The 24,299-nt window shown below is 53.8% G+C and overlaps 9 protein-coding genes across 9 annotated transcripts; 3 read left to right on the top strand and 6 right to left on the bottom strand.

Annotated features, from left to right (window-relative positions):
- The first annotated feature begins 1,742 nt into the window (after positions 1-1,742).
- Positions 1,743-5,080, top strand: BO80DRAFT_426890 (uncharacterized protein). The gene is made up of 5 exons (XM_025719882.1): positions 1,743-2,344; positions 2,407-3,559; positions 3,609-3,717; positions 3,768-4,093; positions 4,141-5,080. Exons 1-5 carry the CDS (start codon positions 2,082-2,084, stop codon positions 4,735-4,737), a joined length of 2,448 nt encoding a protein of 815 aa, XP_025573404.1. The 5' UTR covers positions 1,743-2,081; the 3' UTR covers positions 4,738-5,080.
- Positions 4,891-5,710, bottom strand: BO80DRAFT_426889 (DUF2462 domain-containing protein). Its single transcript, XM_025719881.1, has 3 exons — positions 5,510-5,710; positions 5,266-5,350; positions 4,891-5,170 (listed from the first exon to the last, which is right to left on the bottom strand). Exons 1-3 carry the CDS (start codon positions 5,557-5,559, stop codon positions 5,042-5,044), a joined length of 264 nt encoding a protein of 87 aa, XP_025573403.1. The 5' UTR covers positions 5,560-5,710; the 3' UTR covers positions 4,891-5,041.
- A 637-nt stretch (positions 5,711-6,347) lies between these two features.
- Positions 6,348-7,572, bottom strand: BO80DRAFT_426888 (GPI anchored serine-threonine rich protein). Its single transcript, XM_025719880.1, has one exon. It carries the CDS (start codon positions 7,175-7,177, stop codon positions 6,440-6,442), a length of 738 nt encoding a protein of 245 aa, XP_025573402.1. The 5' UTR covers positions 7,178-7,572; the 3' UTR covers positions 6,348-6,439.
- Positions 7,573-9,516: 1,944 nt separating this feature from the next.
- On the bottom strand, positions 9,517-11,543 carry BO80DRAFT_144249 (aldehyde dehydrogenase). Its single transcript, XM_025713727.1, has 4 exons — positions 10,934-11,543; positions 10,473-10,866; positions 9,969-10,411; positions 9,517-9,907 (listed from the first exon to the last, which is right to left on the bottom strand). The coding sequence occupies exons 1-4, from the start codon at positions 11,398-11,400 to the stop codon at positions 9,763-9,765; spliced, it is 1,449 nt and encodes a 482-aa protein (XP_025573401.1). The 5' UTR covers positions 11,401-11,543; the 3' UTR covers positions 9,517-9,762.
- Positions 11,544-11,996: 453 nt separating this feature from the next.
- Positions 11,997-12,797, bottom strand: BO80DRAFT_144247 (uncharacterized protein). Its single transcript, XM_025713726.1, has one exon. It carries the CDS (start codon positions 12,565-12,567, stop codon positions 12,034-12,036), a length of 534 nt encoding a protein of 177 aa, XP_025573400.1. The 5' UTR covers positions 12,568-12,797; the 3' UTR covers positions 11,997-12,033.
- Positions 12,703-13,874, bottom strand: BO80DRAFT_144275 (protoglobin family protein). The gene is made up of 3 exons (XM_025713729.1): positions 13,666-13,874; positions 13,338-13,608; positions 12,703-13,273 (listed from the first exon to the last, which is right to left on the bottom strand). Exons 1-3 carry the CDS (start codon positions 13,778-13,780, stop codon positions 12,838-12,840), a joined length of 822 nt encoding a protein of 273 aa, XP_025573399.1. The 5' UTR covers positions 13,781-13,874; the 3' UTR covers positions 12,703-12,837.
- A 424-nt stretch (positions 13,875-14,298) lies between these two features.
- Positions 14,299-15,337, top strand: BO80DRAFT_144273 (uncharacterized protein). Its single transcript, XM_025713728.1, has one exon. It carries the CDS (start codon positions 14,429-14,431, stop codon positions 14,954-14,956), a length of 528 nt encoding a protein of 175 aa, XP_025573398.1. The 5' UTR covers positions 14,299-14,428; the 3' UTR covers positions 14,957-15,337.
- Positions 15,338-18,646: 3,309 nt separating this feature from the next.
- Positions 18,647-20,321, top strand: exg1 (glucan 1,3-beta-glucosidase). Its single transcript, XM_025713731.1, has 3 exons — positions 18,647-18,857; positions 18,925-19,319; positions 19,373-20,321. Exons 1-3 carry the CDS (start codon positions 18,784-18,786, stop codon positions 20,149-20,151), a joined length of 1,248 nt encoding a protein of 415 aa, XP_025573397.1. The 5' UTR covers positions 18,647-18,783; the 3' UTR covers positions 20,152-20,321.
- Positions 20,322-20,331: 10 nt separating this feature from the next.
- On the bottom strand, positions 20,332-24,057 carry BO80DRAFT_411279 (putative importin 11). The gene is made up of 7 exons (XM_025717959.1): positions 23,860-24,057; positions 23,694-23,794; positions 23,495-23,632; positions 22,424-23,439; positions 21,897-22,369; positions 21,657-21,845; positions 20,332-21,603 (listed from the first exon to the last, which is right to left on the bottom strand). The coding sequence occupies exons 1-7, from the start codon at positions 24,022-24,024 to the stop codon at positions 20,548-20,550; spliced, it is 3,138 nt and encodes a 1,045-aa protein (XP_025573396.1). The 5' UTR covers positions 24,025-24,057; the 3' UTR covers positions 20,332-20,547.
- Between the last annotated feature and the right edge of the window lie 242 nt (positions 24,058-24,299).

Raw genomic sequence — 24,299 nt, 5'->3', positions numbered from 1 at the left:
AGAAACTGGCCTCCATCTCCAAATCGGTCACGGTGAAGCTGTTGCGCTGCGGGGGGCGTTGCACTGGTTCTCGTCAACACTGGTCGCGAGCCGCCGTTCTGACGGAAACCAGACGGGTATGATACGGATAATACCCGCCCAGTAGGTGTATGACGGTGGTAAAATTACCGTCCGGGACGGGACGGGACGGAGGGTGACCGAGGCCCGCCGAAAAGAGGCTGCGGTGAAGAAGCCCTGAAGACGAGTTGGACTCGTGGGGAAGAATCGGACCATCCACAAATGGAGGATTTCAAGGGAAATCTCCGGTCAGCTGAGCGAGTCGGGCTGGCCGGGTAATTGTTTAGATAATAGATTGAAGTCGTCCGAAGATCTGAAGAACATGTGCAGAAGACATGAAGTCACTAGCACGGAGCACACATACCATGTTCACTGGGATACGGAGTATCTAGTCATAGCCTGGTAGGAAAGGATGGAGAGTGATGAAATCTACCCCGTAGCATCAGAACCCGCCGGCCCGCACAAAAGAATCAGAATCAGCGGCACGTTCGGTGCAACGATCTCCTCAGATATCCCAGATTAGGTACATTAAGGTCCAGGCAAATCCGATAGGGAGAATGCAGGCGCCAATCAGTTGACCAAGGGATGCGATGCACTCTGCACGACTGAAGCGCTGAAGACCCCTAGTGTGTCTGCATACTTCCCAGGTAGGGGATTTAAGACACCTTGGTCCGAGCCAGCTTATCTACAAAGGACAGGCGTGAGGATAGTATCATCTGCTCGGGCCAAATGGTCCTGGCGTGCGCGGCCAACCGTCAGATTCCCTCTGAGCATCCTCCAACAGAAAGTGTTCAGACGGGTGTGTGCGGCTACTGTAGGCTCCCAAGGTCCCGTGCCCTATTATTGTCAATTTTGAATTTTCTTTTTCAGACCCTGATGGGGCCACTATGAATTTTATATGCGAGGCCTCGACCATCCACGATGCCTTCTAGAATAAGAATCCAGACTATGAGTGCTTGGCCGCCCACCGTACACGCTGATTGCCCAGCAGCGCCTTGTTCCAAGCAGAAAAGCAACCACGGTCCAATCCCACCGGCGCCAAGTTGCCAATCATTCCTCCCGGCGGGTCTGCGACATCCACGCTGCGTGATAGCGTTGTGGTTACTCCGTGGAAGCCGCGACCACCGGCACCGTGATCCATCGCGGAGGACTGCCCCCCGTAGTCGGTGTCAATGAGATGATTTTCTCGCGTAATCCGCGACTGTCATGTTGGCAGAAGACGCTATCGCTCACAACTAGGCTGGGGCGGTTTGCAAGTGGTGATGGTTGTAGTGGCAGTCGTCGTCGTCGTCAACCTCCTCCTGGCTCCTATCTAGGGCTTCTTGTAGCCTTGTAGGTGCAGTAGTTTCAAGCGCCAGGGACGATCCACAGGTGACCCCTCTTTGGACGGCTGCTGGTGAAGGGGACCCCTGAGGATCAACCCGGTTTGATACCACCGATAGAGCAAGACGGCGCTGGATGCTGCATGTTCCCCTCACCTCTGGCCGGGCCAGCTGCACGATAGATTAAGATTAATATGCGACGAGCGAGTCATCCGGGCACCTGCTATCAGAGGTGGACGGGATGATGCCAGCTCGTGCGTGATGGAAGGGCCTGGTCTGTGCAGAAGTGATCAAGGTTAATAATAATGCAAGAATGCAAGAGTGCCTCGGAGGCCGATCGTCGCCAAATGGGAGGTGGGGAACCCAAACAGAACCAACCCAGTCGGTCCAAGTCAGTCAGCCACGGCCGCCGATTTTCTGCTCGCTTCACCATCTCCGATCAGCCTTCTTCTCTCTCTTTCCCTTCGATCGCTCGCTCATCGCCTTGTCAGCATCATCACCATTATCATCACCCTCGACTGGCCCTATATCTAGCGACCTTCCTCCCCCGCGAGTTGTCCCCTCCCCCCCCACACCACTCCGACTCTCCCCGAACCCAACCCACCCACCGCTCCTCCGGTTCCCAACAGAATCAGGAACGCGCTAAAGACCTTGCCAGCTTCTCGAGGTCTTACATCACCACCCCCTCTCTCGCTCCCCTGTATGGACTGCGGGAGTACTGGTACGGCTGCGGGCATTGACCCCAAAATTCTCGATAATTGGCAATCAGATCCGTTCCCCATATCTTCGTGGGAACACCATACGGGCTACGAACAACCGCTAGAGTGGGATGCGAGCCAGGACTCGAGCCAGGGCGATGCGGCGGATATCGTGGATCTGAATACCCTCAACGGGCCTCTGTCGCGGGACCCCTCCGCCGTCCCTGTGGTCGGACAACCGGGCGACTATCGAGGTAGTGACAGCAGGTGCGGACTTTTCCCCTCCCTTAACCCTGGAGCTGCCTGCTGACAGCTGCCCCTCCGTGTAGCAAACAAGCCGCCACTTCGCCCGGAAAGTTCAGCATCAACGATGGCCCCATCGAAGGCACCGTGAGTGGCACCATCAGCCCGAGGACCTTGCCTTCTTCCGCCGACGATAACTTCCACCTGGATGAGTCATGGCCGCCCTTTCAACTGTTCAACGCCATGACGGCGGGCCTTCCTATGGATGCTCCCCTCCTTTACCCTTACGCCAAGGAGCCGGCCGCCACCAACACTGTGATCGTTGAGGATGCTGGAGACCTGTCGCAGGGTCCGGGTCTGCCCGATGTTCCCTCGGACCAGTTCCTCTCCTTCCAGAATCTTCCTCAGGCCTTTCCATTCTCGCCCGCGGAATCCTGGACGGCACCGGCTGCCAGCGCGACCGCCGAACACCTGTCGAATCCCACCCCCGTATCGCTTTCCATGGGCCCACAATCGACGGGCAAACGTGTCGGCCATATCCGAGACTACCAGGGGTCGATTCGGTCCCTGGATTCTCGCTGGCTCGAGGGCCTGGAGTCTCAACTACCCTCTAATATGACCTCTCCCGGGTCCTTGTCTATTCCCCCAGATGCAGCGTTCTTCAAAGAGGAGAGACAAAACCTAGACGGCTCGCAGTACAAATCCGAGAGTTCGTCCGTTTCTGGGGACTTCCCCGGGGTCTACGACTCGTACCCCGCGACCACCGACGAGATTCCCGCATTTGCCGAACGCCAACTCGAAGACGATGGACTGTGGAGGAATACCCAGAAAGACAGCTCTCCTTCCGAAACGTCGCAGCCCCTCCAGAATGCCACCGCCTTCATGGTCAGCGAGGATCCGTCAGAAGCTTACTTTGTTCCGGTCTCTACGCGGCCCAGAGCCTCATCATCCGCGCAGAGGGCACCGGCTCGACCACAGGCCCTTGCGCTGCAGTCCGTGGCTACGGTCAGGAAGCGCAAACAGCGCAATTCCAGTGTCCATCTGGACCAGAACCTGCCCAAGCCTCTGCAGATTGTGCAGGAGGACGGCCAAGGAGGATCTATCGCTTCTGCTGATTTCATCTCTCCACCCCGTGGAGCACGCCGCAAGGGGCCCTTGACCATGGTCGGTAGGGCGAACGCCGGATTACGAAGGAAGAACAAGGACACCTGTGTTCAGTGTCGTTTGAACAAGAGAAAGGTTTGTACCAGGCGTCTAGAATCTGTGTTCTGGGCTAACAGGTCGCCAGTGTGATGGCAACGCCCCGTGCGATGCTTGCCGTCCGACACTCCATGAACAGCCTTGCGCACGCGCCTGCTTTGCGAACATTGTCGAATACGGGACGTGCAATTATGTTTGTATGTTGATCTGCCACTGCTGCTGCGGCTCGCGTTGCTAACCTGTCCAGCTCAACGAGCCATCAACCATCCTACCCTCGATGGATCCAGGCGTGTCCGGATGGACATTCCTTTCGAGTTTGAACTCAATGATCTGATCTCGTTCCTCGGTGAGCGGCAAGGACGATTCAACATCCGTGCCAAGCAGTCCTGGGGGTCGCTCTATGTCTTGGACCTTGGGGAAACCTACAAGTTCCTGCGGGGCCTGAGCGAGTACAATGGCAACTCCAAGTCCAACTTCCTCGAGTTCATTGACCGGCGCATCGTCGAGTCGAAGGACAAGTCGAAGAACTGGCTTACCTGCGTGAAAGACTGCGATCCGATGAACAACGTCTATGTAAGTGACGTGCTTGCGCTCATCGAATCAATCACTAACCTGTCCAGTCTCTGCTTTCGCGATGGAACAACATGCCTAGCCGTGCAAGCTACAGCTTTGTGCCTCTACAGTCCGGAGGCCAGGAAAAGCCTATGGACATCAACAACCCCGAGGACCGACGCGAGATTCTCCTGGCGGCACAGTTATCCCGTATCATCTGCCGTATGCTCGAGGTGGAAGGATTCCGCAAGCTGGAACGCGACTTCTACAACATCAAGTGGAAGCAGATCTCTCAGGACGCTCACCTGCGTTTCCTGAACGAGCTTGGCAATATCCTGCTGACCCTTCGCTGGCGGGTTTCCTGGTGGCGGCGTCTGGGCGACGGCGGGCGCGAACCCGACCCCAGCAAGCAGCACTACGTTGATCGAGTCGACCTCCTCTGCCGGATCCTTTACGTTTACTACACCTGCGTCCTGGCGAAACTGCCTTCGTGGTGCGCGGCGGATGTCCCGAAAGGCATCTGGTCGACGTATGCCGATGCGGAGAATCCCGTGTGGGACGACTTCCCCGTCGACCCGACCGACGATGGATTCCGGCAATGGATCGATCGCGGCCAGGAGCTGGTCGAGCAATCCGGTGCACCGACGTGTGTGGCGAAGATCTGAACGAAAAGCGAAAACACCAAAAGACGGCGGATTGAATGATACTGAGTTTGAGATACCCTTTGAAGCGACTTTGTCCTATCTTGCGTTTATGAGTGATGATCGTGTTTCTTTTCTTGGATATATAGATTTGTATATGGTTTTCTCGTACATAGTGATTTCGGTTGAGCATCCCTACTTAGTTAACATAGAGGGTATCGTATGTTCATTAATCATATCACTGTATATACCTGAGCGAGATGAGAATAGTCAAAATCAACCTAACCGAACCCAACCCCGAACCCCAATTAACGACAACATCAAACCCCTATTTTGCTGCCTTGGCCTTATTACTCGCCGCCTTCTTATCCTTCTTTCCTCCCGCCAACAATTCCAAATGTCCCGCCTTTTCCGCAAGATTCTTCTCCGTCCTAGCCGTCAAACCCGCCGTGAGTTTCTATTCCAGATGTTAGCCTCTACACCCCCCAGGTATAAACCCCTCCCCACAGAACCCACCACCTAATATAACGAAAGAAAGAGAGAGATATATACCTTAGTCAACTTCTGCTGCTTAATCAACTTGGCCTTCTTGGGCGCAATTTGTCTCGGACCGGGCTTGGGACCGAGGGCCGTGGGCCTATACCACCACATAACATAATAGATGAGTTAGCTTGTGTTTCATGTCTTCCCTTTTGTCTCGTTTAGGGATCCTTGTTCTCATTCTCTCCTCATCCTCCTTCGCATCCCCTTTCCCCAACATAAATAATGAAGGGATAGGGTAGTAGGTGGAACGTACCTCTTCGGCCCAGCACTCGCGGACTTCTTCTTCAGGGATCCTTGGACCATTTTCCCCCAGTTTAGTTATCCTTCTTTTCCTTTTCTTTTCTTGGAGTGGATGGTGGGTAGTGAAGGAATAGAATGCTGCCTGCAGCGATGCGAAATGCGTAGCTGTTGTGATCTGCTCTGGGGTGGAGTTGCGGTCGGTCGGAGAAAAGAAAATTGCTTATCGCGGCGCGGCGTTGCGCTGTTGCCGGGGGAGGGGATTAGGCTTATCAGTCACGTGATTTTCTTACATACAGAGTACGGAGTATGGAGTACTGTGGTAGGACTTGGGGATGCGGGTGTAGAAGATTGAGTTTCTGTTTAATACGGAGTATACTGTAGGGATGTATGTAGTATGGAAAAGTGATTTGGATTTTCTAGCGATGATCACTAGTACTCCTTGGAAATTTTTGGAGATGTTGGAAGGAGGGGAATTACTGGTGTGTGGTAGGCTGTGTTTGGGGTCCGGGTACGGAGTACTCCGTACTTCGTATGGTGGATGAGATCCTAGTTTTTGGCACAGTGTACACCGTTGGTAACCACTAGGCATCATGTGTAATGTGACGGAGGGTGGTGGGGGAAGAATGTTGGTTGATGTTGGAAAATATTCGGGATATCATTGACTGATATGATATGATCGGCCCCATTTAGGTGAAACGTTAGTGGAAGATCGGATCAGATCATCGCAGGGCTGGTATGTTGGTGGAACTTTAGTATGTACTGAATACTACGGGGTGTGCACTATGTAGGATGGAATAGGTTGGGCTGAATGAGCCTATCATTAATTATGGGTATACTGGTACTATCATGAATCAAATCGCTGCAAACATCCGCATTCTTGTACATACAAACAACGGTTCAGCTAGATACAACCTCCTTCACGATGCGCCCGATGGCTGCGCGTTTAGAAAGCAAGAACGGCAACGACACCGGCGGCGACGGCACCGAAGCTGATGGCGTTGCGGTCAGCAGCACCGGTGTACAGAGGGGCAATGGAGGAGCTGCTGGCAGCGGGGGTGCCAGAGGCAACAGCAGAGCTGGGGATGACGCTGGCAGATGAGGGAGCAACAACGAGGCTGGTAGGCTTGCCGCCACCGATCACGGGGACGGAGGTGACAGTGGTCTTGACGCTGGCGGTCACAGTCTCGGGGGCGATGCTGGTGGTGGTGGCCTCGGTGACCACAACCTGGGTGGCAGCAGAAGCGGTGCTCACGGCAGCAGTGGTGGTAGTAGCAGCGGCAACAGAGGAAGAAGAGGAGTAGTAAGGGTTCGAGATGCCGAACTGAGTGGAGTACTGGTACTGGCCAGTGCCCTCAACAACGAGAAGGATACCGTAGCGGCTGGTGTCGGGCTCAAGAGAGGTGCTGGGGGTCCAGGAGTATTTTCCAGTGTTGTCAATGTCCTCGACAATGGTCTGGATGGGTACGCAGTTGGTGCTGGGACCACGCAGAAGGACCAGAGACACCTGACCAGTGGTGGTGGGGTCCCAGGTGATTTCGAAGGGAGAGCCAGCAGTAACCAGCTCGTCCAGGCTGGGGGTGTAGATGGCATTGCCAGAGGGGTCCTCGGAGTAGTCCGGAGTAGTGTAGGCAGTAGCCAAAGCCGCAAGGGCGGAGACGATAGCAGTGGTGAAGAAACGCATTTTGAACTGGTTTTTCGTGTCTTGGGTAAAATAAAGAGCGACAGTAGGGTATTGGAAGGTTTGAATCAAGGAGTGACTATGTAGTGCAAAGGAGTGACTACCGTGGGAAAGGAACGAAGGCGAAAACGTCAGATCGTGAGAGGAAAGGAAGGAAGAGAAGAAGAGGGGGGAGAGACATTCAAGTAGGTATAAGATGAATGCGACAGGCGTGGGACAAGGTCATTCACAGCCCCCAATTTCCCCCTATGGAGGGGGATGACTGTCACCACACACCATATCGCCGAATCTGCGGCTCATTTCCGGTGGGTCAAAGGAAATTATGCCCTGGATTCTTTTAATTGCTGATTGGGAAAGGCCTCCCAACCAGCGTTCACGATTGCTACTAGCGACCTACTATCGCATGGTTAGTCCAAGGGTGCCTGGTAAACTTTGCGAACGGTGGAATGTATGGGGCCTATCTTGCCACGACCTGCCTCGAAAGAAGAATCGACGATGTTACCTCAAGCCAGCCTTAGCCAGCTGACTGGCTTACTCGGGCATTTAGTCCGTTGCTAGTCCGCTTGGATCGCTCCTCCATCGGGGATACGTTCGAGAGACCCTCGGGACGTGGGCCACTCAGCACTTGAGCCCGCAGATACGAGGGATGAGGGGGGTCGGCGCTAACAGCCTAGAAGTAATTTTAGGAGAGACATTTGGGCTCTGGACTCTGGGCGTGGGAGCCTGGAGGGGCATAGAAGCCTGCGAGGAGTGTATATCTACCCTATGGACGTGGAGAGTGCACTACTAGGCTCATTAGCTGATCGACTAAATTCAACGGTACCAAAAGCAACTAGCCACGAAATCGGGGAAATCAGAAATGGTACCTGAGTCAGAAGGGGGTCGCAGCTCTAGTCCGGCGCAGCCGTGGGACATGTGAAACAATCATAACCTTATGTCAGACAGGGTCAGGAACGGAAAAAAGCCGAGTGAAGGGGATGAAGGAAGCTGTTGGTAGGGAGTAGTTGTGACTTGTGACTTGTTCGCTGTTGGTCGTCGCCGCAAGGAGTCGCAAAACAAACAAACACTCTGCCTCCTCCCAAGTCTTCATTCTCCCTCTCCTCTTTGCTTTAGGCTACCGTTTTGCGCCAGATTACGTCTTCGGCGAATAATATTATCCTCAACGGCATCGGCGCAGTCTAATTACCTGGGAAATTAACTCATGTAAATTTTCCAACGGATGGATCATTGCCCCTCCAGTCGGGGCGTGATTGGCTTGGCCTTCCAGCGCACCCGGTGAGTCCAGGTTTGACACAAATGAGACATACGTTCGCCATGAGGCCGAAGCGTTAATGACCGGAGTGGCTAGGCGCCGAGTTTAATTACCACTCCGAATATTGGGATTTCGGATGTGGGAATCCTCTCGTGTCCTCCAAGGCTACAACTCCAGGCCCGAGGCCCACCCCCGTGCCATCGGATGGTCGCCTAATTGCGATGGAGCAGCCCAACAGGCACATACCCACGTCCTCCTTTTCCATGACTGCTGATCTAGAAATGGTCAAGGGGTAGAAGGTTGGAACAACAGACAACCATGGTGCCCGGAGAACTCCCGCGAAGATCGTCTGGATGAAGTCATCCATGCCCATCCTTGGTGAAGATTCTCCGGTTCCTGTCGCTCATTCCTCGTTCCTGACTTGGCTAGTGGATCCTCTTCCGACTGCCAATGCCACTAACAAGGCATGAGAACATGCTTTCGTCTCGTACTCCGTACCAGGGAAAGTGATCCGTCATATGCCACCTCCAAGGAACAAGTACAACGGAGTATGTGGCCTATCCCAACACAGACAACGGAAGGACTTGTGTACTCTGCCTGCGACGCTCCTCCCGGCCAGGCATTTGGCCTACAGGCCGTGTTCTGTCATTCTCGTCGTAATTCATTCGCTTACCACGTGTAAGCGAATGCAGGACCTTTTTTCAGTGGCGTCGGAGACTAGTTCAAATGTCTCGGACTTCGATCCCTGGCTTGCATCCGTGTGGATATTTCTAGCGATGAAAGCCTATGATACACGATTGCTCAAGACTGTCGGTGAAATTGTGGCCAATTGTGACCAGTTATGATCCCGATTGGACTTATCCAATGATGTGCACATCGCCGGCTTACTTTCGCCGGCGCTGGATAAGCCTCTGAGACGCGCATCTATTTACGGTAACAGCGGATGGTGTGCCAGTGGAGGACCAATGGATATTCAAATCACATCAAGGACTGTCCCAGGTCCTTCTACTGGTTCAAATTGCGACAAAGGCTCGAGCGACAAATCTCGCTCTTCGAAGTATAACTGAATCGGGAAAAGCAGATAAATTAATGTGCTCGTATTGCTGGGCGGTTAAACCCTGCAGCGAGTGGGTATTCCGATCAAGGGTCCAGTCCCTTCGCAGTTCGCCGTAATCACTAATCCAGCCACAACCCCCCAACCTCGAACTATTGACATCCATCTATTCTAAATGACCTCTCATTCGTGTCCATGGCGGACAGCTCCGTTCCGAGGCTTTGAAAACACACCACCGACCATGGGTCGTTGCACTCTGATCATATAGTCCAGGCTGGCCTCTCATTCAACCCAAGTAATTGCCTTGGTTTGCAGCCACTCGTCGTAACCGGAGGTTCCTCCGAAGCGACCGTGTCCGCTATTCTTCCAACCACCGTGGGGGAGAACCGGCTCGTCGTGCACGGTCTTGGAATTAATATGTACAGCTCTAGCCATGTCGCAAAGGGGTCAGCACGTCGCACTTGTGAATAGAAGGCAACACAACTTACCCGGCCTCGATCCGTTTGGCCACCTTCAGTCCACGGAAGAGATTGCCCGTGAACACCGTTGAAGTAAGACCGTACTCCGTATCATTGGCCAGCGCCACTGCGTCATCGTCACTGTCGACGACAATGAGGGATACGGTGGGGCCAAACGACTCCATGGAGTACATATCCATGTTCTTGGCGACATCGCCGACGACGAAAGGTCGCATGCTACTGTTGTTGAGGTCGACGGCTGTGAGGTCGCCATAGACAAGGTTGGCGCCTTTGGCCAGCGCATCCTCCACCAGCTCTTTGTTCTTCTTGGCTGCAGCCGGGGCCACGAGACCGAATGCCGGGCCATGTTTGCCATACAGTTTCTCCACCGCGTCCGCCAGCAGCGGCTTAAATTTGTCCGCAATAGATCGTTGTACTACAATCCGCTCCGTCGACATGCAAATTTGACCAGACTAAATTCAAATTAGCAGGCCACCCTCATCAAATGGACCGTCTAAACACGGGTGCACCCACATGCATAAAGGCTCCTTGTGCACAATTCAACGCGGCCCTTTCCAGATTCGAATCGTCCAGGACAATGGCCGATGCTTTGCCTCCCAGCTCGAGGAGCACTGGCTTCACATACTTGCCGGCAGTAGAAGCAATGATAGAGCCCACGGTGGTACTGCCGGTGAAATTGATCTTGCGCACGGCCGGGTGAGCAATGAGGGCGTTGGTGACCGCCGCGGCGTCGGACGTTCGGTGGTAGAGGACATTCAGACATCCCGCAGGAAGACCGGCTTCGCGATAGATATCTCCAATGGCCCAGAAACACTTCGGGGCCAGTTCCGAACCCTTGAGAATGGTCGTATTGCCTGCGGCGAGGGGTAGAGCGACTGCGCGCGTTCCGAGGATGTAAGGAGCGTTCCTAACAGGTAGGGGGTGTTAGCGAGACCACTTATGGGGCTGATACTACAGAGGCAGGCTATAAATACCAAGGAGCGATTCCCAATACGACACCATATGGCTGTTTAATAATCATCGCAGTCTCCCCATCCTCAGACACAGACGGCACCGCACCCTCGATCGATGGGATTCTGGCTGCAAAATCTTTCAAGAAGGTGACTCCCATCATGAATGTCTTTTCCACAAACGGACGCCCCGCATTCGTCTCTTCCATCTGAAATCGGATCAATTCCTCCTTTCGGGAAAGCATAATGTCCGCGGCCTTGATCAGAATATCTCTGCGATCGTAAGGCTTCATGCTGCTCCATCCGGGGAAGGCCGCCTTTGCGGCTGCGACAGCACGGTTGGCATCGTCGACTGTCGCTCCGGCGCAACGGTCAAGCACCTCCCCCGTCGCAGGGCTCGTGACGTCGAAGATGGTATCTGCCACGACGGACTCATTGTTGATGAGTAGCGGAATGACCGCGTGATTAGCATTGGGATGTTTAGCAATCATGTTTCTTTATGAGATATCTGAATTATCTGGTCTGTATGGCATTCGAGAAGGAGAAAGGAGAGGAGATCAGAGGGGGCGGAGCGAGAAGGATAGGCGAGAGGGGCCTATGTTAAGCCACCCGTTCAAGAAAGGTGGAGGAAAAGGGTGAAACTGAGGGGGTCAAGAGGGGGTGGATGGGGGGGAAATGGCCACAATAATGAGAAGCGCGAGGACCCCAATCTGCGTGCATCTGGCAAATCTGCAGCCACCGAAGTGAGGGGGACACCTTCGGGAACTTCCCCGGCATAATGGAGCCGACGATTGTCAGTGATATTGCCGTCCCGCCGCATGCTGTGACAGGACTCATCAGAACTACGGAAGCTTCTGTTGAGCGGCGTTGCCAGAAATGTCATCATGACTCGGGTGTTGAGTGGGGGACACATCCCGATGGTACACAACCAGCGGGAAATTCCCCTGGATTTGGAACTCCTCCCACGGTTGGGGGGGCCACGGTTCAAACTTCAACCGCATTGTATTGTTCAGCACTCATAATGGCGGGTGGACGGGTGGTTGGCCCATGACCATGCGGTACGGACATCCTTTTCGCCTGCAGCGCCTCCCCCACCGGGAGATAAGGTTTGACGGTTGAAACGGTCAGGTCTCCTCCTGCCGCCTGGATAGTCGTCGCCAACATGCCGCGACAACGACTCGTATGCTTTTCACGTCCGGCACATAATCAGGAAGCTCGAGTAAGTTCTGGTCGGGATCCAGAGGATCGCGATGCGGGCGGGTATCGCCAGAATCAGTGACCATCACTTTCCCTTGCGGCAAACATTGGAGACACCAGTTTGTTTGTCCCAAAGGAGCATGTGGGGCATAGTAATGACTGGGTCCAATGATCGTCGGTTTTTGGCCCCCTAGCGTGGGTGCGGCAACGGCCATCCCACCAGTCATTGGATAGACGCGGCTCGTGGCGCCTCCACTCGGCAGATGCCTCAACTCGGGGTTGGCTGGAAGCGAAAAAGGTGACGCGACCCGATTACTGATGCTGACAAAAAGGCGTGTGACAGTGCGCATGCAGAGCACGTACGGCAGTACAGTCGAGATCGCTACACTGATTGGCATACGGTAGTTCCCCAATGCCGAGAGGTTCAGGGGAAACATACATACATACACTTGATAGTACATATCTAGATCGGTCCGAAGACTGCAGGAGAAGTGATGTCACAATATCTAAATCCGGATATCTTAATGTTCGCCCTATGTTGAACCCCAACACCATCCATGCGTGCTCCGAGATGAACGACTTCTGGAAAAATAAACGACAAACCCAGCAAGGAAGAAGATACCCCGGAACATATTTCCTTGACGCCCGCTATGCTCCTTATACCTGTATGACCGTCCGTGATGTTTTATGACCATCCAATTAGAGTGGTCGAGCTGCGACAGCCGACTGGTCTAGTTGGACCCGGCCCAGATCTTGGTTTCTGATGCGGGTTTCGCCAAATCTGCGAAGGGACATGCCGAGGTGGAACTCGGGACCGTGCCGCTATGGACACTGGACCGGTCGTCCTCACTCGAGCTGGCAGAGGCACTGCTGTCACCCAGGATCTTCTTCTCACCCAGATAGCCTTCTTTTTCATCCACGATGATCTCCGACATCTCGTCCGCGTACTCCTCGCCGTCTCGGATTCTCCACTTGGCGAAGAGGTCGTTCTGGATCCAGATAATCTTGCTGATGGCGCGGACCAGGGCCGTCTTGCGAGGGAGAGAGAGGTGGGGGTGTGACATGAGGGCTTCGGTGAAGATATCTTGGATGAAACCGAGGCAAGCGCCGATATGGATGTATTCGATGTTGAGGGAGTACAGACGTTCCTGGGCAGTGTGCATCATTCTGCGGCTGTCAGTATCACATGCCTTGCATATGCGAATCGCAAGAGGAGAAAGGAGATACCTACCCGACTTTGTTCAAGTACCGCCAGAATTCCATCTGAGAAGGATCGGAACACAGCTTGATCAAATACCACCGCAGAAACATCTTCCGACGTTGAATCTGGGGGCTGTCTTCTGTGAAGAACTCCTCCACCGGAGTTTCATCCGCAGTGTCCCGTGTGTGGAACGCACGAGCGGTGATGTCGGATTCGAGGAGTTTCTTATAGACGATGTTGACGACGGCGGGGATCAGGGCTTTAATGTACTTGGAGCCGGCCACCAAAGCTTCGACGTCACCTGTATACAACCGGTTGGTCAGTAACGGAAGCCAAAAAGGGATGCATATGGACGTACCGGAATTGAAGTCCAAGAAGTCTCGCAGGTACGTGATGCGCGCCTCCAGGCGGGTGTACAGGGCCTTCCGGTCGACGTGCTTCATCGGTCGATTGGGTTCAAAAGTAAATTCCATTTTGGGGATGTGTGGCCTCGAAAGGGCGTGTGGGTGGATACTCGAGGAATAGGTGAGATAGAAGTGGCTTGATTAGCTCGAGAGGGGCAGCTGGTTATTCACGAACCCCTGGGGTTGAATCGAAGAGTGGGAGGTCGAGGAAGGAGGATCGATGGAAAACTGGGAAGACTGGGGACTTTTGGGGAGGGATGGAGACATCATGCGATTATATAGGGTTGGCGGAGATGCACAACACTGGGATGAATATCAGATCCGACGCCCAATGCATGCCTGCTAGTCGAAGAAACCCCGACTTCCGACCCTCCTCCAGACCTCCACGCGGGAAGGGAAGCGGATCCATCATGACGCTGGACAAAAGGGAGGCAAAGCACGACGGGGTTTCAGGCTAAGAAAGGCAAGACCCCCCATCACCATTCAACAACATCAGCCCAGACTGCGCAACGACCACGGAGGATCCCGATCCTTGGCGGGATGATTGTTCTCTGCCGTCACTATCAAGTGGTCTGATGCAGCGTCTAACCCGGCTTAGGCCGTCGTCATTGTGCCTCCAGGCTTACCTACAGGTCAACTACTTCGTATGTCCTAGCCGCCATCTGGCTCCCTATCTCTCAATCGGCTGGCCGGAGAGAAAGTCAAATCCCCTGACTGATGAGAAGGCGTTGGGCCAGACTCTTCATGAAACATCGGATGCCGTGGGGCGATTTGCCCAGGAGGGTTGACAGCCGAGCGATTGCTTCAAGAATACGACCAAAAAAAATTATGATGGGATGGTCGTCTAATTCCACGCTCCAGAATATTAACTTTCCAGAGGAGACTATGCTAGTGCAAGGGAGCTGCCGAATGACACGCCCAGCGAAAAGGTCGATGGCACAACTCAGAGAGGGTCCGCTAGTCAACGAACGACTAATCGGAAGGGCTGCAAATAATCTCGAGATCCCCTGTAAGGATTCTGCGGCGCGAGAAAAAAAAAAAAGGCCTCAGAAGTCACGACTCCATCAGTCGTCATACGGAGTCCAGTGTCTCCGCTGGACTCGAACGAGTCGGAGCCGATGCGCGACCGAGCCTAACGATGGTCGATCCCACTCGGGTGTGCTTCGTATTGTCTCGCGTTGCCCTTTTCCTTCTGAAGGGAGCAAGCACTATCTACTGCTGTGGCCGGCCGATGCATCATTTTGATTGACCACTCCGACAGGTCTCCTTGCGACCAAAGTCTATATTATTGTATATTGGCCCTTCGTCAATTTTAATATCACGAATGTGAGGTGTCGGCCTGGGGCACATGATTCCGATGTGATCTATCGTGGTGGCTGACTAAGAGCATCGCCGATTGGTCGCGCTCCAAGGAGACATCTTGAACCGGTTTCTTCCTAACATCAGGCCATAGAGGCATACCGTGGAAAAAAGCCAACCTCAAATGATTTCATCCGTGGTTCCATGGATCACGCGACTCCCGGACTGCCCGTCCGTGACATTTACTCACTTGAGTCACTACCATACAACCGCTGCTTCAAGCCGCACATCATATGGAGACTCGCTTGGTTAGAGGTCATCTGGAAAGATCGTACGGGGTAGATAGAGGTCGAACCGTCGAACAACCCCTGTCTTACTCCGTACTCTTACCTCGCTGGCTGGCCTTGAATCGCTCGACTCGCCATAGTATCAACCTGGCCAATCACCCGGACCCTCTCCAGTCCCGTTCACTAACCATTGTAGTGTCTGCCAGTACTCCGTACTCCGTACAGGGAGAAAAAATCTCTTCTTCCATGAAGTAATCATACTAGTGGATTATTGCGCGCCATCCGGGACTAGTGGTGGCCGTCCACTTTGGAAAACAACTTGGCCATATCATTAGCTCCGCAGGACTCGTGCTTCTGTGTGGTCTTCACGTCGGAGTCCGTGGGTAAGTAATAATAATAATAGCCATCATTAAAGTTAATATTACGGCGGAGACGATTTCTTGTTCGTTCGAGCCTTGGAGGCCTGCCCAACTGACTCCCGGTCCGCTGCGGTCCAGTGCCGTTCGATAACTTGATATGGGCCAATCCACTCAAGAATGGATACCCGGTGTTTGATGGGTGCACCTGGCAAACAAACAATTCTCATTGATGGGTATCATTCCCCTGGGGGGTTGGGGAGTGGGCACCTCCAAATTGGATTAGATTCGGCCCGTTTGCCTCTGACCGACTCGGCCGACCAGGAAATTTAGGCATTTTGCATGCACCTGCGGACTGCGGAGGGCTTGATGTCCGGATATGGTTATCGGACCGCTAACCACATTGGACTTCGATATCTTCCGAGATGCAGGTCAAGACGAAGTTCGACAATGGGGGCGGTGGCAGCCCCTACCGTTAACTGCCCATCTTAAGCCAAGATCCCTGAATACTATTTGCTGACCAGCAACTGTCGATCTCAACTGGAACGTCACCTGTCATTGTTTGGCTCCATCCAATGACCGCTTGTGCCGTCAGCCCAGTCAGTCCCGTCCAGGTAAAACACTTGAGGCGAGATCACGGATCCGATCTACAGAGTACGAGCATCCGAGCATAAATTGCAGGAGCATCGGTCTCGAAGCGAATTCCCTTTTGCTCGCATGCGCACTGACAACTACGGTGACCGCTCCTTTATTATTGATTCCCAGAACAACGGATGAAAGCGCCGCTGTCGTACAGGATCTGCACGTCTGAAACAGTCATCAGGCAATAATAATTTGCCGCTGACTTGGTCTTTCTATCCCACACCGGTTGGCAGTAGGCACGCAGGAGGTTTGGCGCTCCGGGGCTCAATCGCGAGATTCCGAGTTCCGAGATGTTAAGACTGTAGATCTTGATATAGAGTCTGCCGTACGGAGTGGAAGTGAAGCAACAAGTGTAGCGCATCGAAAGCGAGAGCGGGAGAGAAGATGAAAAGGGGAAATGGGCCCTGCACCCCCAAGCTGAGCAATATGGTCCTTGTGCTTGCCCTCAGCTTGTGCAAGCGGAACTTCAGCTATACTCCGGTTGCGGAGTCCAACTGAATACAGAGATATAGAAACCAGCTGCCGGCGACGAGATTTCCCAAAGAAGGTTACTAGACGGGATGCCGTACGGATCTCTGGGCCGATCTAGCGTCGGCATTTGGGTGGTTCATCGCCACCAAGCGCCTCAGGGGCAGGGTGATTAGTGTTGATGTTTAGTACTCCGTTCTCTTCCGTAGTTATAGCAGGACCTTCCCCATAGTGGTACGACCTGGCCCCAGCCGCATACGTCAACCGGGCAATTCTCCGCAACAGGATCGGCGTCCTAGTCTCGAGAACGCTTTTAGTTCTTCCTCCGAACAAGTGAAGTTGACTCCAGGCTGTGATTCGTCACAGGGGGGTGTTGTCCAGCTCGGTTGGGCTTCTAGATGGATTCTGGACTCGCTAGTTCGGGCACTGGATCGTGGAGACCTGTTCCCCTGAAATCAAGGACAGATTTCAGATGGATTCGATTGGCCGTAGCGTATGAGGGGGGATATACCCCTGGTGACCTGGTCATTCAGGTGTTCGTCCACTTGGTGGCACTATCGACCGTTGGAATCCACTGCGGCTGAGGTCGGAGGAGGGAAGAAGAAGCTGTTAGTCATTCTTTGCGGTTGCCTGACGCGAACTCCTGGGGCGTGCCTGGGACGTGCCTGGGACCTGGGCAGAAGAAAGTAAAGTTTCTTGGCAGACCTGGGCGACGATCAGGAATCTCTCTCTCCTCCAGTCATCCCGCGTCCCGTGGATGATTGGGGGAAATGCACTTCTTAGGTTGAGATGCAGTCAGGAAGTCAGTGACGCCCTCGGCGACTCCGCGAAGAGGTTGTTGCTCGGCGGCCCCCGCCCCCCACGTGACGCGGTCACCGGATCCGGTGAGCCTTGGGCTTCTGTTCTATACGACTCCCTCATTCCTCCTTCTTCGGCCTCACTCTGTGCTCGTCGCGGCCAGCACCATCCGGTTCGGAACCATTCCCATTGGTGCTCGCCGGATTCAGGATCGAACAATGATCTCCGCATGGTTGTTGCCCGGGATGCTACCCCCCAGAATCCTTGACAATTGACAGCCACACTCAGTGCGGGGATAATATCCATGAGGGATGTGAATGACCATGATGTCTCGGGTCATGCGCCCTGCATGGGAGTTGCATTGACCCCTGCCTGGATGTAAGGCTGCTTTGGCTATGGCGAGTTATTGGTGAAAAGGTTCCACCACTGCAGAGTTTCCCGGGCAGTCCTCCAAGGCCCTCAACCAATGCAGAGAGGCAGGGAGGCACCGATGCAGCAGGACGGACGACTACTTACTACGAGTACTAACCTCGGCCAGAACGCTCTTTCCCCAGATGGACGGTAGATCCTTCCGAGCAAACCATAGTTGGGCGAGGATCTAGCAAATCTTGACTTTCAGGGTCCGTCTGTCCGCCTCAGTCTTGAATCATCTGGTCCCAGTGTTTATATCCCCAATCTACCCCCGTCAGAGTGACTTCACATTTCCTAAGCCCACGTATCCTGTATTCCCATGCGGCCGGCCGGAATCGATATACTGCTCTATCCATAATCCTCCTCAGGCCCTGCTCTAGACGTATCCTGTCACTGCGGCGCTGGTGCATTCTCAACGACACAGGAACGAACAAAGACATCTGTCTGCCACTTTTTCTATAGTGGATCATTCCCTTCAACTTGAACTGCTATCCTTACTAGTGCTCTTTGTCTTCCTTCTGCTTCCGGTGGGTCTCAGCTCGCCATCAAGGGTGGAGGCTGTAGCTGACTTTTGAGGTTGGCATCTGAAAACAGACCAGTCCGTATTGCAATATCTGCAGGTCATTTTAGTATCCAGATCTGGATACGGCCTCTCGTTTGCTTGCGGTTGTTTGACACCCTGCGTTCTCTGCGATCGTTTACTTAAACCAGGCGACTTCCATTCCATCCAGTGCAGGTTTGTCCCAGACGGCATTCTTCCATCCCCGCTTTACAATCATCTGAGATCCATTTACGAACCCGTGGCTTCACAATGTTTGTGAAACATGCAAAGAAGGCGCTCGTGGCGCTGTCTCTGTTGGCCGCTAGTACGCAAGCTGCACGAGTGTGAGTTGTGCTGGATATTTTAAGCCCTCCCCTGTTGCTCATGATCGCTGGCTCACTGTGCAAATAGTCGCTTGGCGAACCGTGCTCCCTCCTTCGACTATAAGAACCAGATAGTTCGCGGTGTCAATCTGGGTGGCTGGCTTGTGACCGAGCCCTGGATCACTCCCTCAATCTATGACAATGCAGGGGGTGGTGTTGTGGACGAGTGGACGTTGACTCAAACACTGGGCAAGGATGAAGCCAAATCCCGGCTGTCTTCTCATTGGAGTTCATTCATCTCGCAGAGTGACTTCGATCGTATAGCCCAGGCGGGCCTAAACCACGTCCGGATTCCCATTGGATACTGGGCTGTAGCTTCCATTGAGGGCGAGCCGTACGTCGACGGTCAGCTAGAGTATCTCGACAAGGCAATCACCTGGGCTCGAAGCTCTAACCTTAAGGTTATAATCGATCTTCACGGGGGTAAGTGAGGGCATGCATCGTACGCGTCATTATAGTGGAACTGACGAATATAGCCCCTGGCTCCCAAAACGGGTTCGACAACAGTGGGCGCCGCGGCCCCATCCAGTGGCAACAAGGGAACACGGTCAATCAGACCGTAGCTGCAATTGATGCCCTTGCTCGGCGGTACCTCCAGTCAGACGTCGTGGCGGCGATCGAGGCACTCAACGAGCCCAATATCCCCGGTGGAGTAAATGAGGGTGGTTTGAAGAATTACTATTACAGCGTCTTGGCCGATGTCCAGCGCATCAATCCATCCACTTACGTGTTCCTTTCGGACGGCTTTCAGCCCGTGGAGTCCTGGAATGGTTTCATGCAAGGCAGCAATGTTGTCATGGACACACACCATTATCAAGTCTTTGATAACGGCTTGCTTGCGATGAGTATCGATGACCATGTCAAGACCGCATGCTCTCTCGCCACGCAGCATCTGATCCCCTCAGACAAGCCCGTTGTCGTAGGCGAATGGACCGGTGCTTTGACTGACTGCGCCAAATATCTCAACGGGGTTGGTAATGCGGCTCGCTACGATGGCACCTACCAGTCCACCACCAAGATTGGGGACTGTACAGGCAAATCTACTGGTTCTGCCGCCGATCTGTCAGCCGATGAGAAGGCGAACACTCGTCGCTACATTGAGGCTCAGTTGGAGGCCTACGAGATGAAGAGTGGTTGGATTTTCTGGACCTGGAAGACCGAAGGAGCCCCTGGATGGGACTTGCAGGATCTTCTTGCCCAGCAGCTCTTTCCTACCTCGCCTACGGATAGACAATACCCCCACCAGTGCTCTTGATTGGTCGGTTTAGCGATTGGGCGTTTGGAATTCTGTTGCAGTGACTGCTCTAATGCTCGACATTCTTTTACCGTTGTTATGGTTTACAGCCAGGGCTTATCCCCTCTCGTCTTACTGTTGCTGTGTCTTTCATTCCCTTCACTTTTTATCTTTCTATTGGCGGTAATTGGAAACGATTTAAATTGCTCGGGTTATAATTCATTGCTCAGCACGGTGACCAGAGCTGCAATCTATGTATGGGGTATTCAACTATGTAGTGTATACTACTCCGTAGAGCCGAAGGTAGGCGTCGGGTAAAATAAAGATGCATCCGCGCAGATGAGATGTAAGGGAGCACATATATATAAATCAACCACAGTCCACCGACAGCGTCAGAACCGAAAGACCAACTCACTCTTAAAACAGTCCCAATGCCCCAAAGGCAGCCACCACCTCCCGATCGACATTGAGCAACCATTCCTCCTGGAACCGCTGCTCTCCTCCACATCCGACAATCAATGAGTGCAGCCGCTCTCGGATAAAGTCTCTCAGATTGACCTTATGCAGCACATCCGAGTTATCCCAGTTCCGCCGACGCTCGTTCTCCGGCGGCTCATGCTCTTCGTAAGAGCCGGTTTGCGCATTGTTCCAGTAGATCAGGTAATCTCCGCCCCGCGGATCGTCGGGGTTACCTTCTGCACCGTCGGCGAGCTCGGTGACGATGTCGGTCCACATAGTCAGGTAGGATTGGAGGTTGCTGAGCAGGTAGGCCGGCGGTTGGGAGTCCGGGCCGTTGAGGGTCAGGAGTTGGGTGAGGGCTAGCGCGTGAAGTTTCTTCTGGGTGGTGCTGCCGATGTTGTCGTAGTGGAGGAACCATTCAGTCAAGAGCCAGGATAGGACCTGCTCTTCGGGGGTGTTGGTTGCTGCGGAGACGGCAGAGGTGAAGATCTTGGGGTACGCGAGTGCTAGACGGGCCAGGACAGAGAAGTAATCGGTCTCGACGACGCCGTAGACCGAGCTTTGCTTGCGGTTGGGGCCGGTGGTTTGGCTGGCTTCGTGAGCGGAGTGGAGGCCTTCCAGGAGGGCGGAGAGGAAGGAACTGTCGAGGAGAGAGCGGGTGATGACGTTGTAGGTGTTCTCACTGCCGCCGTCGACGGATTCGGCGCCGCGGAGCATGAGCTCGACGAGCCGGGGGACGACGCCGAGGCGTTGTTTGGTGGTGAGTTTGAGGAGGGTTTCGAAGGAGACGAGGAGCTGGAAGCGGATGCGGTCGCTGAGGATCTCCTGTGGGGCGAGCAGGATGTAGGATTCCGCGATTTGAAGGGCCTGGGGGACGCTGTCGGTTGCGGCTTCGAAGATGGGGAAGAGAGCGGGAATGAGGGAGAGGATTTCGGGCGAGGCTGGTGCAGGTGTTTGCATGAGGATCGCCGACCAGAGATCGAGGGCTTCGTCGAGGAGGTAGATAAGTGTTTCCTGGTAACGTGTTAGGACGGATAGTGGGAATGAAATGGGGTTCGGATGCGTACAGAGCCTGGCTCGACAGAGTTCTGGATGAGAGGCAGAATCAAAGAGTGGTATCTGATGGATTCCTGCTTGAGGGAGTGGATCAGGGATGAAAGCAGCGTGAGGATGGCTTGCTTCATGAGATGCTCCTCGCCAGAGCTCTCCCACAAGGGTGGCAGCAATGAAAGGATTTGGTCTGAGAAAGGCGCAATCTAATGTGCTGTTAGAGGCAGAGAGCCGAAGCGGTAGGGTAGGGTACTTACGTGGTCTTCCATCTTCACCACTGCCATGCGGACCGTATCAAGAAGCCCCATCTTGGTCTCGGAAAGCTCGACCTCTTGGACAAGGGCCATCAGGTCTTGCAGGATGGCCGGGGCGTACGGCAGGAACTCAGTCGGGGAGAACTCGAAGGGGTCAAGCACATTCTTGAGTTGTCTTCCAGCAGTGATGCGGACCACCAGATCGTTCAACGGATCTTGCTTGCTAAGAAGATGCTGGAAGATCTGGTAGATGGCGTTCTTGTTGAGCTCGCTGGACTTCACCGGGACCCACTGGCCCAGAACGATGGCTATTCTTCTCCTGAGGAGATTGTACCCCTGCTCCTGAATCTGGACTTCAGGCACAAGTGTTGTCTCGAGGAACTTGTTGAAATCGAGGTGCTGCTCCAGACTGGCTGCAGACAACCCGATGGCTGAGTACAAGGAATCCTTCAACAGGACGTCGTGATTATCGGGGGCTATTGGTCCCGTTAGCGGAGCGTTTCCGAGTGATCTCGGCGTCGAATACTTACTTGCGAAGTTGTAGAACACGGTCAAAAGGCGCGGAATAAGCAACTCCTTGAAGTGAATGACGAGATCAAGGAAGAGCTTCTCGGAGCACGACCGGATGGAGAACTCCCAAGCCTCGGCAATATCTTCTTCCTTCCTCTCCCACTCCTCAGGATCCTCTTCCCATTCCTGGAAATCATTCTTCCTGAAGCGGAAGAACTGGGTGACGAGCAACTCCATGACATTGACAACAAAGTCATGGGTGAACAGCTGCGACTTGATGAGTTCAACCGACTGTTTCTTCTCCTCCTTGTCCTGTGGAGTCTGATATTTGAATGTCTGCGCTGGGTTAAAAGCCATCTTGGAACAGGCCCTGATCAGAAGGAGGGCTCTAAGGCCGGTCTTCTCCATCAAGGACTTGCCCTCTGGCTCACCGTCAGCACCCAGCTGGCCGTAGTTCTCTCCCAATTTGACTACTAGACTCCAGTAGGATTGAACCAGGGGTATACTGTCCGGCAGTAACGCAAAAGATGCCGGGCGATCCTTGGCCATTTCCACGTGAAGCTTGGAAAGCTGCAACAAGTGCTTCTCAACCGCCCTATGGATCTGCTCTGACATTGCGACGGAGCCATGGATCAGACCCAAAAATCTACTGAAGTGGGAATGGGTCAAGACCCAGAATTCACAGACATCCTTATCGCGATTGGGATGTTCAAATCCGGCGATAACAAGACGCCGGATGACTTTGAGAGAGACTAGACTTTGCTCGATCACCTCCAGCAATGTTGCCTCGTCGGCACCCCCTTGCTCCAGGAAAGAAGCCCATTTGTTCACCTTGTCCACGTATATGCTCCCTAACAGATGGAAAATCTCTGGCGAAACGGACTGTAGATTCGCACGGGTTCTCTGCAGGCGAGCTGTCGACAACTCTTTGATAATCTGTAGGAGAATGACGAGGGTCCGGGGTAATTGCAGCGGGTTCGCGCCAGGCTGGGTAGAAGAGCGAAGGAGGGCAATGAGCGAAGATATTCCATCCGGCCTAGACACTGTCAGAACACATGGTGCAGGCTACATCTATACGACCAGGTACATACCATTCTTGGGGAAATTCATAACGCATGATCTTAGCAATCATCAACGCATTGTGAAGAGCGAGAAGAGGAGCAGGCTCGACGACCCCCGCCTGCAAGGCCCTGGACTTTATCTGTTCCTTCTCCTCCTTCTTGATAGCGCTTCAAAGGGTCAGTCCATTGTTATATTTCGAGCTGATCAGGAGTGTTAAGGCGCGCCTACTTTGTCGCAGTTTTCCGCCAATACTTGTCAATGCCATTCTTCAGCTGGATAACTGCGAGGTATCGAACTTCAGGCGGAACCGAGTGATCTAGGAATACATCCTGTCAGGTATTAGTATGAGTGATCAAAGGATATGGTCGCAGGTAGGGAGTCGAGGGGCAAGTACCTGGAGCAAGGTATAGTAATTCTCCTGCTTCTCCCAGTTCTGAAGTTGCTGAGTGCCCGATTGCACCTGTTGCTGTGTTGAGCTAGCTGCGAGAACCAAAGCATTGAGAACGTTCTGCGGGGCCAACGGGTTGGCCTCCCCAGCCAACTCGACGATCGGGGCCATAGTATCGAATGGGGGGGGGGGGGGGGGGGGGGGGGGGGGGGGGGGGGGGGGGGGGGGGGGTTGGTCGGCAGCCAGGAGCCGTGGACGGGGTACCTACTACTACCAAGTAGTAGTTCGACAGGTGATTGGATCCAAAACGAATGACGGTCAAGACAGCACCGTTGGATCAGTCAAAGAAGCCAAGGGCAGGTGAAGAAGATCAAGCCCTCAAGTCCTGCCTCGTCGGGGTGAAAGCGTATTCTTTGATGTGGAAGGGGCAGGCCAACAATGAAGGC

This window comes from Aspergillus ibericus (assembly GCF_003184845.1).
Source record: "Aspergillus ibericus CBS 121593 unplaced genomic scaffold BO80scaffold_31, whole genome shotgun sequence".
In the NCBI taxonomy this organism is placed as follows: Eukaryota; Fungi; Ascomycota; class Eurotiomycetes; order Eurotiales; family Aspergillaceae; genus Aspergillus; species Aspergillus ibericus.
The sequence above is the reverse complement of the archived record's forward strand: the minus strand, read 5'-3'. Positions and strand labels throughout refer to the sequence as shown.

Bases quoted from the DNA above. Each gene is read 5' to 3' on its own strand.
- BO80DRAFT_426890 (XM_025719882.1), top strand. From the start codon at position 2,082: ATGGACTGCGGGAGTACTGGTACGGCTGCGGGCATTGACCCCAAAATT. The intron at 3,560-3,608 runs GTTTGTACCAGG...ACAGGTCGCCAG, and splicing joins GTCGTTTGAACAAGAGAAAG to TGTGATGGCAACGCCCCGTG. The intron at 4,094-4,140 runs GTAAGTGACGTG...TAACCTGTCCAG, and splicing joins ATCCGATGAACAACGTCTAT to TCTCTGCTTTCGCGATGGAA.
- BO80DRAFT_426889 (XM_025719881.1), bottom strand. From the start codon at position 5,559: ATGGTCCAAGGATCCCTGAAGAAGAAGTCCGCGAGTGCTGGGCCGAAG. The intron at 5,351-5,509 runs GTACGTTCCACC...GTGGTGGTATAG, and splicing joins GCGAGTGCTGGGCCGAAGAG to GCCCACGGCCCTCGGTCCCA. The intron at 5,171-5,265 runs GTATATATCTCT...CATCTGGAATAG, and splicing joins AGCAGCAGAAGTTGACTAAG to AAACTCACGGCGGGTTTGAC.
- BO80DRAFT_426888 (XM_025719880.1), bottom strand. From the start codon at position 7,177: ATGCGTTTCTTCACCACTGCTATCGTCTCCGCCCTTGCGGCTTTGGCT.
- BO80DRAFT_144249 (XM_025713727.1), bottom strand. From the start codon at position 11,400: ATGATTGCTAAACATCCCAATGCTAATCACGCGGTCATTCCGCTACTC. The intron at 10,867-10,933 runs GTATTTATAGCC...CCTACCTGTTAG, and splicing joins GTATTGGGAATCGCTCCTTG to GAACGCTCCTTACATCCTCG. The intron at 9,908-9,968 runs GTAAGTTGTGTT...CGACATGGCTAG, and splicing joins GCCAAACGGATCGAGGCCGG to AGCTGTACATATTAATTCCA.
- BO80DRAFT_144247 (XM_025713726.1), bottom strand. From the start codon at position 12,567: ATGTACTATCAAGTGTATGTATGTATGTTTCCCCTGAACCTCTCGGCA.
- BO80DRAFT_144275 (XM_025713729.1), bottom strand. From the start codon at position 13,780: ATGGAATTTACTTTTGAACCCAATCGACCGATGAAGCACGTCGACCGG. The intron at 13,609-13,665 runs GTACGTCCATAT...GGTTGTATACAG, and splicing joins CTTCTTGGACTTCAATTCCG to GTGACGTCGAAGCTTTGGTG. The intron at 13,274-13,337 runs GTAGGTATCTCC...TGACAGCCGCAG, and splicing joins CGGTACTTGAACAAAGTCGG to AATGATGCACACTGCCCAGG.
- BO80DRAFT_144273 (XM_025713728.1), top strand. From the start codon at position 14,429: ATGAGAAGGCGTTGGGCCAGACTCTTCATGAAACATCGGATGCCGTGG.
- exg1 (XM_025713731.1), top strand. From the start codon at position 18,784: ATGTTTGTGAAACATGCAAAGAAGGCGCTCGTGGCGCTGTCTCTGTTG. The intron at 18,858-18,924 runs GTGAGTTGTGCT...CTGTGCAAATAG, and splicing joins AGTACGCAAGCTGCACGAGT to TCGCTTGGCGAACCGTGCTC. The intron at 19,320-19,372 runs GTAAGTGAGGGC...TGACGAATATAG, and splicing joins TATAATCGATCTTCACGGGG to CCCCTGGCTCCCAAAACGGG.
- BO80DRAFT_411279 (XM_025717959.1), bottom strand. From the start codon at position 24,024: ATGGCCCCGATCGTCGAGTTGGCTGGGGAGGCCAACCCGTTGGCCCCG. The intron at 23,795-23,859 runs GTACTTGCCCCT...AATACCTGACAG, and splicing joins ATTACTATACCTTGCTCCAG to GATGTATTCCTAGATCACTC. The intron at 21,846-21,896 runs GTAAGTACCCTA...ACAGCACATTAG, and splicing joins TGGTGAAGATGGAAGACCAC to ATTGCGCCTTTCTCAGACCA.